We start from the raw sequence: 12,464 nt of genomic DNA on the forward strand, positions 1-12,464 counted from the left end.
TGTTGCATGAAAAGATGTGTGCAACTCCAATTTGTAGAGTCAGTCGACACTGAAAGGAAAATTCATGAACATTTGTTCCACTATTAATATTTGGGGATACTGAGCTCAAAGCAATTTCTATTTATAAATGAGTGCAATTTGCTGCGCTGGAAGCTTAGTAAAATCCTCGTGGGTATATTTATTGGATATTCAAAAGTATTGATAGTTCAACCAATGTTTAGAAATGATAACAGAGAATTTACTTTGATGTTCAATCTCATCTAACTTCCCAGACTCATAAAAGCAGATGAACTTACAACAAACAGCTGCACAGCAGGGTCCTTGGATGCAGCAGTGTTGCTTTTCTTGGCTTTCACAATAACTTTGACATCCTCATCTGACAATCTGGCCTCCAGCTCTTCAGCATACTTCTTTTTCTTCACCTGACGGTTCGACCGCCTCTTCTAGAGAATCACAATAAAGAATAGGCAAATTAACAAACAAAAGAATAAATTGATACAAATACAACAGGTTCATTTGTTAAAAAAAATTATGCTTCCATACACAAGGCTGCTTAGTAAGGTCTGGAATGGCTTTATTTATTTATCCTACAAGCCTTCTTTATAATTTCATAGTAGTAATTAATTTAATCGATAGTGCCACCTTGTCATTTAGACAAAGGACCATGAGCTAATTTTTCATTTATCCCTCAAACAAAATGACCCTTCAAAACTTTTCCTCTCTTTTTCTTCCAGACAACTCAAATTAGATCAGGGGAAATTTTGATTTTGTAACTACTGTTTTACTTTATACATTTCTTTTCTCTACAGACCCCATTTTGATAAGGTCCAGCTGAATTGCCCTTTGGGGACTTTAAAACTGGAATTATAATTTGAAATAATTTAAGTCTTAATTTGCTGAGAATATAACAGAACAGAAATGTATAAAATCAGTTGTTTCTGATGACCAATGTATGCTCAATGACTCAGCATAAGAACATTACTAACAAATGTTGAGTCCTATATTTATCTATAAAGAAATTATAACTATCAGAACATTATAGCACAGCAGCTTTTTAACAGAGTTATACCCAGTGTCAGACTGGGACTCAGTGGCAACAATGAATTAAATAACTTGGATTATTTTTGGAGACAAACAAACCTTGATTATGACACATGTAACAAAAACACGTCCCACTGATTTATTTATGATCTTTTGAAAATCCGTGGTAAAATACAATAAACTAAGTTGAAAAATCAGAAGCAAGATTAATGTCGGAAAAAACCAGGAGACCTTTGAAGTCCAGCTTTTGTCTCTGCCTTCCTGTCAAGTTTTTATAATTATCTTATGCGTGGGCTGCTGCATCCTGCATCAATACAGCCCCTCCTAAAGATAATATGTAGTTAATTAGGAATAAATGCCACTGAGCCAAAGTTAATTAGGTGTGCATTATAAAATCCTTGAGGAGACAGACCCTTAAATCTGCAAACTCAAGATGACCAGAAGCACAGAGTCAAAGCTGCCACTTTCCAACGCAACAAGGATGAAGCTCTGAGGAAACCAGGCTTCTGTCGTAGCTGTCGGACATGCTACCTCAACTTCTGTCACTGATCATCTTAAATGAGTCATCAACAGATGCTTTTAATTAAGGCCAGTGGTGCCATCCAACGGGGGTAATCATACCAAGTATAAAGTCTGGAAAAGTCTCAGAAAACGGGGAGAGGAGTGATGAAGCAAAGAGTATGCAACAGATCATCCTCATGTCAATTACACGTCAGCAAATTCAACATGAGTTGTTTAAATAACCAAAACATCTGACCAAATATTTCATTTTGAATCATATCCCCATATCAAATTGAGAATGTGTGTTTAATAACTCAAAAAAAAGAAATACTTATAAGGAGGGGGTTTCTGATGCTGTATGGTAGAGAGTACAGCCAGACTGTCAGTTTTCTCCATCATCAACAAACACAGGAATGTGTACTTGAAATAGCCACCCACTATCTGACCTCTGCATGAACCACGTTCAATCCTTTCAAGCTCAAACTAAAGCTGTGAGCCTTCCTCGTTGCCCCACAGCAGCATGAGCAGCCGTCAGGGCGACAACACCACTTCCCTCACTCAGTTTTGTCAGAGCAGTAACAGAAGAAGAGTCAAGTGTCGTCTTTGTGCTCTGTGAGCCAAGGTGCGACACCACAGGCAGCAAGGCCTAAACCACATCAGAACCAGATTAAAACTCACTCAGTCGCAACTAAGTTCTCACCCAACATCAAAGTGTTAGGAGGAAAATGGCAAAGGTTTTACTATGCCAATGTCACACAAAGTTTTCACTGTTTTGTGTTTTCTAAAAAAAAAAAAAAAATGGGACTCACAGAATCATCATCCTTAGAAGAGTGACGAGGCGGGGGATCATCATCCGACTCCTCCTCTGACGACTCTGGCTTTCGCTTTTTTCTTTTTCCAATCTTGATAACAATTTTCCTAAAAGAGAAGGTGAAAAAAGAAAAACACTGTGAGTCATGAAAACTGCTTTGAAGATTATAATTCTTAAAAATTTCCATGTAAAGAAAGCTCTCTCACTGATGTCTAACATTTGGTACCGCTCCAAAACTGACGTTTAAGCAGCGGTTTTGGAAAGTAAAACCATGTTGAAGTGTTTAACAATTACCAGCAGCATCCAGGAAAATTTATCATGAACCCAATGAACTGAAGAATTCAATAAGAAAAGATCAATACCTGCAAATACTAGAGATGACCCAATCAATTTGCCAGAAATCTGAATCAGCAACTTCTATCGTTTTTGGTCCATAGCCACATAAACCAACAATATGTATTCTTTTGAATTTAATATATTTTTCTGAATTATAAAAGTTATAGATATACTTTTTAGAGCATGAGTTATGATAATCTTGCAATTCTTTTTATTTTCTCCTGGATTAAAAACTACAACCACTATCAAATCAGAAAAAGGCTGATTCTCACCAGACAGAGTGAGAATCTGTATTTTTACCAAATAGAGCTCATGGGAGGCATGAAAGCATAAAGTCGAGTTTTGTACCTAAATGCCTAAACTTTATTCCAACTGTTTCAGTATTTCATTAAACTGGAATCCCAAGCTGAGGTTCATGCAAAGGCTCATCACAGTGAAAACTTTCTGCCAAGGAGGAAGTGGCATTTCTTACCAAACGGCTAATTTTGCAATAAACTTTACTTTCATGGGCCTATACTACTTCCTTAGTGAGTTATCTGGTTTACGAGGCTATTGTGACAAAATTAAGTAAAGGATACGAAGATACTCGAAAAGAATTATTTAATGAAGTGAGACAAAACTGTGTTACAACAGATTTATCACAACAACAGTTAATATGTGAATTTCACAGATGATATTGAAGGAAAACCACAAGAGCCTGTGGAGAACGCTCACAGGTTGTTGATGTTTCTGGAGCTTTGCATAAACCTTGCATTTTCCACACTATTTGTTATACAATTTTATTCAAGGACAGATTGAAGCCTAATAAGCAATTGGACTTCAAAGATGGGAAGAGCAGCATAGTGAGTAAGGAACAAGCTAGACTTTCTGCAAGTCATTCGACTGCCTATTCTTTTTTCCATTCCCAACCATATTATTGGGTGACCTTTTTGAATATATTTTCTCACACATGCAAACACATCCTATCAAGTGCTTCTTTATTTGCGTTCTCACCAGCACGACAGAGGCACCAAATCTCAGGCTTGGTATATTAACACACACACACAAAAAAAACACTGTTGTAATATTAAACAGTACTTTTTCTCCCCTCACACTTTGCAATTGTATGCCAAACCCAAATAGGAGAAGGCAATACAGTGTTGAACACAACTTGGCATTTTTAAGGCTGCCAGGTGAAAATGGGAAATACAATATTTATGCTGGTTTATTCTGCATGCAAATACAAAACTCTTGCTTCAAAGTGAGCTCTGCATCAGTAAACGGATACAAATGCAACCTACCCTAAGTAATGTCAGTTCATAAGAAAAAAGACAGATCAGCTGCATATTGTAACAAGACACAGGTCTGAGCATTTCCTTACAGAGAAGTCAGTGTCAAAAAAACTGATTATCAGGATGTACAAACTTAAATGTTTATCATTTAAATTATACATTCTTAAAGATAAGGATGTACATTTACAAGCAGTGAAAAATAAGATTTCTTTATATGAAATATAAGATTGATTCAATGGCTGGTGTCAGTAAATATCTTTACGGTTCATTTTTGCGGGTCGCTGACATTGAGACCTACTGGGTTATCAAAAAAATACCACTTTTATTAGCCACATAACAAAATTTTTTTTAATGTTTTGTGTATATTAAGAGCACACTTTCAATAAACTATTTTTCTGTGGTTATTAATACTATGTAGCTGTGTTACTTTCTCAACAGTGCTACATTGTGTTTAATTTAAACTTCTCATGAGTGAAATCACAAGTGTAAACAATCACTCAGCTCATTTCCTCCAATGCATCACTACTGAAAAGAGGGAAGCTAGAAAGCTTTAGAACGACTTCCCAACTGTAAAGTACAGAGGTGGCTGCATCATGTTCTGGGATCGCTTTGCTGTGGGAGGGACTGGTGTATTTCAAAAATTAATGACCCAAAGAGGGAAGAAAATGGCAATACTGAAGCAACCTTAAGCTCAAGACAATCAGGAAGTTGATGGTTGGGGAAAAATGGCCCTCCAACTGGACAATGAACCCAGTTCTGTATCAGCTATAATTCCGCCAGTTATTGTGAAAAGTTGTTGGAAGTCTAACAATTCTTCTTATTTTAGTAAGCTTATCTGAACAAAAACAGGCAATATTTACATTTTCATGTCAGTGAGAAAAAAGCATGTGTCCATAAGTGGTTTCAACTGTTTAATCACGGGAGTGCTCATGCAGACTGCACGAGGTAAGAGTACATCGACAAGAGATTGTTTATATAAGACATTTTGACACAGTGTATATGCACAAAGAACCCCATATTGGTCAATACTCCCTCCTTTTGATAAGCTGCCAGACTCAGTTCTTCAGACAGTGAGGGTATTCAGTAGACAGAGTCAGCCGGCCAAAAAATTCGAAAGAAAGAAAAAGTAAACAACTCTGCAAATAAAAAAAAATCATCTCCTCATTTCCACTTTGTTCATTAATCCCTGGATATAGCATTTAAATGAAAACTGAGATTCTCATGCAGTGTCAAATTAAGATTTGATTTACCCTTCTTCCTCCCTTTTCCGTCTCATAATTCTTCAGACAACAAATAAAACACAGAAGAATCTAAAAAGAAAAACAGCTTTAATCTGTTCTAAGCAAGTGAAAAAAATGAATCTTCCCCTTTCAGCACTCCAAATGTGGTGTTAATTGTTTCCTATTAGGATCTGAGATGGAGACAGCTTCCTAGAATGTGTGAATGGTGTTAAACTTTTTTTGATTACATTGTGGGAAGAGCAGGAACACAAGTAAATATGCTTGAAAAACCATGTAAATATTACTCTAGACTGATCGTTAAACACACTGGTTTTTCCAAAATGGTTGCTAATCATATCAAATCGATGTACAAGCAACAGAATTGGTTTACAGAATTATTATTTTCATTACAAACAGATAATGAAAATATTATTGTATTCAAGCTGCTTTACCTTTGACTTCCCCCAATTTATTGGTCCCTTATTGTTTGAAGCATATAAATGTGGCATGTATATTTATCCAATCCTTTCTAACAGAATAGAAATGTTCAGTTTAGCAATTCAGCCAACCTGAATGAGCATGAGCTAAGAAAGGGCAATTAAATTTAATTTTTGGACAGCCAGCTAAATGTCTGCCACAGTTTTCTTAAATAACAAAAACTATCTATCCGTTTTTTTCCACTTTAATGTCATTCACCTCTCTGTCTTGGTTGAACAGAAAAAAATCCATCAAAAAACCTTACGGTTTCTGGAGATTTCCTCTCAAGCACACCTGTGAAGTTAGAAAACAACAGAAATTTCCAGCAGATTCATGCAGCTGCCCTTTGACAAAGAACCGCCACCTCTGAAGGCATCCCTGCTCCTGTTGTGTGATATTCCATTTCACGAATCCTGGCAATGGTCTCAGATTACCGTGTCTTAGCAACATTCCCTTAGGATTGTATCTGGTGTTGTGCACAGTACTCATTTCAACATCACGTTCTGGCAAAGAAGCTCTGCATGTTCCCTAACAACTTCAGGTATGTGCTTGACATATCCACTTCAAACCAAAAATAAGCTAATGCGGCTTTCTCATGGGATCTGCCAGCATGCAGCACAACCAAGACATAATTCTGGTTTGATACAGGATGATGCATTTTCGTAAGCAAATAAAAAAAGTCAGATACCCGACATACAGATGGAAATCTTGATCATAATTAGTAGCTACCTTGGTTAAAAAAAAGGCACTAAGCCTATTAAAAAGTATAGATTTAGCATACATCCTGTGTGTGTACATACCACTCATAAATGCAAACAGAATTGCACAAAACCTAAACCACATCTTAGCAGTGGGTATAGTCTGTTACACCCTGCTGTGGAAGATAAATCGGACCACCCAGAGATTTAATAACATTGGTTCAAATGTACAAGCTCTTTTGGACTCAACAGGCTCCCAGCGAGCCTCGGAGTTGTCATAAAAAGAAGGAAAACAGATTTTCAAACAGAAACAGGACCGTGGAAGCAGCTACATTTACTCCTCAGAATCCTGGTGAAGAGACTCTGATGTTAAAACATTCCCCACAGAAATGACACTTTTATTATGTTCACCAAGTGTTTATAGGGTAATTCAATGGTGAAAAGTTGAATTATCTAACTCAAATTGCATAAATTAATGGCAGTCATATTTCAAGCTTTTATTTTAGTTACTTTTGATTCTCAGCAAATGAAACCACAATGTTTTGGTTCTCAAAATTAGAATATCACAATGGGAAAATTATTGCTGTTCTTTTTACAGAACTGTTCTCATATATCCCACATAATCATGGAAAACCTGTTTTCTTGATAGTGCAGAACACAGACTGCTTTCGCTGAGGGAAAGCTACAAAACTTCATTGTTAATGAAGAATGAGCTTTCACTTAGTCCTGTTTTCTATGCTTATTAGCATAAAGTTGAGTGGAAGGAAAACAATGTGTTAAACAATGTAGCTGGATATGAACCATAACTATCACTATCACTCCAATCCAAGAGAGTACAACATAAGTGTCATGCCAAGACCAAGTGAAGAAACAGGCCCATTCTATTCCTTAGATAAAAGTACAACTACCAATTAATTTTGAAATCAAGGGCCCAGTCAGAGATGATTAGAGGATCTGTATCATCTACTGGTGTTTGTTCACTGTGTTTTGAACTCCAAAATTATCACAATCTGCCAGATTGTTCTTCTTAAACGTAACATTTTTCTGTGCTGAGGTTTATGGAGAAGTTGATTTAATTTTCCAGCAGGAGCTGACTCCTGAATTCTCTGTCAAAAGTACCAATACTGCTTTATTGGTCTCATGCTATATTCATTTTTTTTATTTTAAAATCTCAATGTTTTGATTAGCAAGAAATCATAATTAATCAACATAACAAAAACCCATAGAATATATCACTATGTGTAACTTGTCTATAGAGTTTTACTTTTTGAACAGACTTACTGAAATAAATTAACTTTCAATGCTACTCTATTGTAATTTAGGACGAGTTTCCTCTAGTTTTACCTCTGCACACTGCCCTTACTTTTTCTAAATTAAATTAAATTTCTCTATTTGGCTCTCCCTCAGGAATTTCCGCCATCTTGCATTTCTAATTAGACTACAGTTGCCCCTGATCTGACATTGCTGAGTGATCCCCGATGATCTGCAACCACAAGCTTCTCCCTCAGAGTAACGGGCTGGTTGCCGTTCAAGGCTTTTTTGGCTCTGGTTCTTCTATTGTGCCAAATAACTCCCTATCCCTTATCCCCACAGTGTTGTCCTGGCCTACTTGGCGTGCAGCCACAGGAAGTGTGCGTTTCAGTTTTGATTTTTAATTGAATCAACACCGGTTATGGCTTTAAAAGCTCAGACTATGATGGTGCTTCAGTACACCACAGAGACTGCCTGCATCGCATTTTTGTTGATCTACTACTGAAATTCTTGTTAGATAGGACCAACTCATCCTCAAAACTGCCATTAGGTGTGCTCTGAAAGTGTTTGCTTATCCTAGGCATCCTGAGGGGCTTACTGACACAGCCATGCTCGTTCTTGTTGGGGAAATCCCCCCTCCCCTTCTTATGAATGGAAGGCTATAATCTCAGTGCCACACAGCTAAGAGGAAGCGGTAGTAACGACATCAATATGGCCCCTCCAAAAGACAAATACTGTATCAGCACAGTGCACATGGCCACACAAGAGCTCAGCTTTTTTCAGCAAATGCATCAAAAAAATAGGCAGTTCTCCTGGTCTCACTTCCTCTCACACACACACAAAACCAAGAGCCACAAACATGTTCAAATAAACCACACACCAGTACACGTGAACACATGTGCACCCTGCAGGGGATTAACTAGGGAAAAAACAATTAAAAAACAGCTTTAGCCTTTCGTAATAAAAAAAAAATTGAGGGGAGAAGAGATTAGACACCTAGGACGAGAGCTCTGAAATATGAACAGCCATACTCTGCCGCATATACACTAGACTTAAACCTCCATTTTCTATCATGTAATTGATCTCACAAGCTCCATTTTGTTTGATATTTTCCTGCTACCCTGCTGCTTTGTAATGTAAGCATATCATGAACATGCCTGCTCACAGGAAAAACACTGGGTGCACTGCTTTGAGCGAGCTGGAAGAACTAAATTTATATTATGGGGAAAAAAGAAAACCTGAAGAGGATAGGGGGGAGGGAGAAACAAAAAGGAGCTGAGTGGCATGATGCTTTCATCGGATGATTATGAGGGTACTTTTCAGCAGGTAGACTGCCTGGAAAAGCTAATTTAAGCCCACAGAGACCAGTGATCGGTCAAGCCTGACCCATAAAAGAAAAAGAAAAAAATCCCTCAAGGATAGATTATGATGCTTCTTATTTTTACCTCATAAACTTTACCTCAATAAAATAAACAAATCACGTGTATAATTTTATAGTATTTTTGTAATATTTGTCAGTTTGTTCTTTTAGAAAAAACAAACTGACAATATTCAACATTACTTGTGCTCTGGTTTCAGTCATTAAAAACAGGAATTGTTTTTTAAAACATGTGTTGCAATATCACATGTCCAAATAACTAAAGCAAATTTATATCAATACAACCTAAACAATCTCACCTTCCAGTGAAAACAATCCTTGTGAAAAACACTATGTGTCATGAAAGACTAATTAAACTTTGCCAGAACTGGAGAAGTCAGTAACAACATCAGATACAGTTTAGCTCCAATTTCAAACTGCTGCCAAAGCTCAACACAAGTCAGATCTGGAAAGTACTTCACACCTGATATAATTTGCTATATGACACCGACTGCATTAATAACTTGCTTTTAATGCATGACACAGAAAATACACCTACACACATGCATTACATCTTGAAAGGTTTGTTAAAACGTTTTGAACTGCGTTTCTCTGATGGTGTTCTTAACATTTTTGATATGGGTTTCAGTGAAAGACCCCAGTGTCTTTAGTCTTCTGAAGCTGAAGAGTAAAGCTAGGCGCTACTCAATGTGGGGCTCAAACCCAAGCGGACTACCAGATCAAAAGAACTTAATAGTTTCAATAAAACCTTCACAATGGGTTTACTTTTACATCAGTCTGTTCTTGTCTGTTTATTTAGACTAAAGACAGTGTTGATCTGTTAGCAGTGATAGTCAATCTAAATGGTTTATTGCACAATGAGACATGCAGAGTTACCAGCAGTGAAGCTATCAAACAAAAAATAAAATGTTGTTTGGCACAGAAGAAAACAGCAATTCAAATGAAGAGTGTTTTATTGCGTTTAACAATAAAACAAAGAAATTAGAGGTAAACCAGAATCTGGCTATTTCAGCCTTGTTGGTGACTATTTAGAAGCTCAAAAATCCAATTCTTTTTTTTTTTTTTTTTCAATCAGTGAAAAATCTACACAAATATCAAATTGTGGTGGCTCTTCGGTTTGGAAGCTTTTACTAAATGAAGACAGTGCTACGTTTGCTCTTTTTGGTTTTAGAAAGGTGCTTAAAAAAGATAGCACAAGCATGGACGTACAATTTAAAAGTTAAGAGCATTTTGTTTGAAACATCCTCAGACATGCCTGTGGCTCATCAAGGTAGTGAGAGGGCAAGAGAGATCAAGACTTTCAGTATAAAACAGTAAAACTGAATGGAAATTGTTGTGTTTATCTGAGATTTTAGCATCACCCATTAAAATGCTGAATGTAAAAATGTTCTGAGAACTCAGAATTAAGATAATCTCAACATTTCTTCCATAATCACTCAGAATGATCTTAGTGATACTGGTAAGGATAACTGTGTATGATTATTATTATCACAGATGATAATAATGACGTCATATGGTCTGTTTAGAAACCATATGACTTCATTATTATCCTGTAAAAATCTACTGCTTTTTGCAGGATCACCCACACTGTTCAGACAAAGATCTTGCAAGATACATTGCAAGATTTGCATGCATTAATTCCAAAAAAGCCCACAAATCTGCATCAGAGTTTGAGCATTCATGTTTCTCCAAAAGTATTCAGATGCAGTTTTTTTGTGTGACATCTTGGTGAAATCTTTGCACTTATTAGGACTCACAATAAATCAACATCTCTTGTTAAGGCTGATAGCAACATCACTTCAAGCTACAGTAAAATAACATGCCACTTGATATGTCAAGAACTTCCATATTAGTGGGCTTTAATAATGCCCAATTACATTTACATTGTTAGAGTATAAATATAAAAATGACATATTTTCATCATTTTAATGTAGTTATAACAGTTTGTTTGCATTCTTCTAATCTGCTCCTTTCATTTACTTTAGTTATCAGTCTGGCAGATTTTCCATGATGATACAAATTCTTTTTCCCCTTTCTGAAGCCTGGGTAGCGCAAACAAGCTAAACAATCAGAAGGCACTTGCGGGAAATTAAAAATAATTAATTCTAGTGGAAACAAAGCAAACTGTATGGTGGTCTCAGAGAAAAAGACAGTTGAGCACACAGATAATTAGGGTAATAGTCTTATCTCAGGCTCCATTCCCTGCTTAAACAACTGTCAGATGATGCAATGGAAGCACACAGTGAACACAACACACACAGACACCTCAGGTTTTCCATGTCCTGTCCGGCACATTCCCTCAGACATAGGCTAAAGTGATGACTCTAGAAGTAGGTTAGTACCTCTGCTCCCAGGAAAAATATTTTATGGGGAGATCCAACTGGTAAGTGGTTATGAGCCAGATTTTTCACTGTAATAAATTGTTCACCAATTGTTCTTGCTTTGCCTTAAAAAATGCATTAAAAACCCTCTTCCGGATTAGGTACTGGCATGCAGAATGGTAGTGATTCACACATACAAATGTTTTTTGCACCAGTCATCTAAATATGACTAACATAAATAGCAGTGAACAAAATTACTACCTTGCTTCATCAACTCTCAATGTCCCAGTGAGAAAATGACCCATATAGATGATGCAGGCCCAGTTGCAAAGAGGTAAAGTCCAAAAGAGATTTTGAAACATTGTACCATCCCCATTGCCATGAAGTAATTATATCTAATGCAGTGTGTATACAGAAAGCAGAATTTATAATTCAATGCAAAGGCTAACTTTAAAAATTTATTGCGGCAGAGGCTATGCTAACACTGTTGCAACAAAGATACACCCGAGCGGTGTTGCATTACACCGCTCGGGTGGGTAAGAAATTTCCTCCTGTCATTCTAAAGTCTCCAGGTAGTCACACACCCCTTTTAACAAATATACTTGAGTTAAAGTCTTCGAGCTGAAACGTCACTGTTTTCGTATGAGTTAATCCTAAAAGCCAGTGTTGAAATATGAATCGTGAAAAGAGTAATTATGTGGCATTAAGAGAAATGTGGTGGTGTTTGCATTGATGTTTCAATGTTTGCTTTGCAGCGTCACAAAACTGTGATTGTTCTTGTTTTTACCTTTCATGGTAGGAACATGTAGCCCACCTGAATGAAACTGAACCTTTCTTGCAGCAAATTAAGAAATGTTTACTTCTCACTTCAGACATTTTTTTCACATTTCATAAATGATACATTTTTGATACAGTTAAATTTGTGTTCCTCATATAGAGCTCAAGACTAATTAACATTTTTCCTCTTCAAGAGCGTGAAGAGCATAAATCCATGACCTTTTTCTGATTACTAGAAAAGTAAAAGATCTACAAGCAAGAAATCTTGCAGGCTATGAATCTTCACACCTCACATGAAGCAGTCACGCACTCCCACAAGTCTCTCGTAATTCACAGACAGTTTAACATCACTGTCATGTTTAAAAAGAAAACACAAAAGAAG

The 12,464-nt window shown here is 36.7% G+C and overlaps 1 protein-coding gene across 1 annotated transcript in view; it reads right to left on the reverse strand.

Annotated features, from left to right (window-relative positions):
• The window catches only part of chd9 (chromodomain helicase DNA binding protein 9), an 84,688-nt gene that overhangs the window by 35,093 nt on the left and 37,131 nt on the right, over positions 1 to 12,464 (reverse strand). Inside the window, 2 exon segments of the mRNA XM_055037131.1 lie at positions 297 to 443; positions 2,352 to 2,460. Of these exon segments, the coding sequence (XP_054893106.1) occupies positions 297 to 443; positions 2,352 to 2,460 (256 nt within the window).

This window comes from Poeciliopsis prolifica, unplaced genomic scaffold (assembly GCF_027474105.1).
Source record: "Poeciliopsis prolifica strain line A6 unplaced genomic scaffold, Auburn_PproV2 SCAFFOLD011, whole genome shotgun sequence".
NCBI lineage: Eukaryota > Metazoa > Chordata > Actinopteri > Cyprinodontiformes > Poeciliidae > Poeciliopsis > Poeciliopsis prolifica.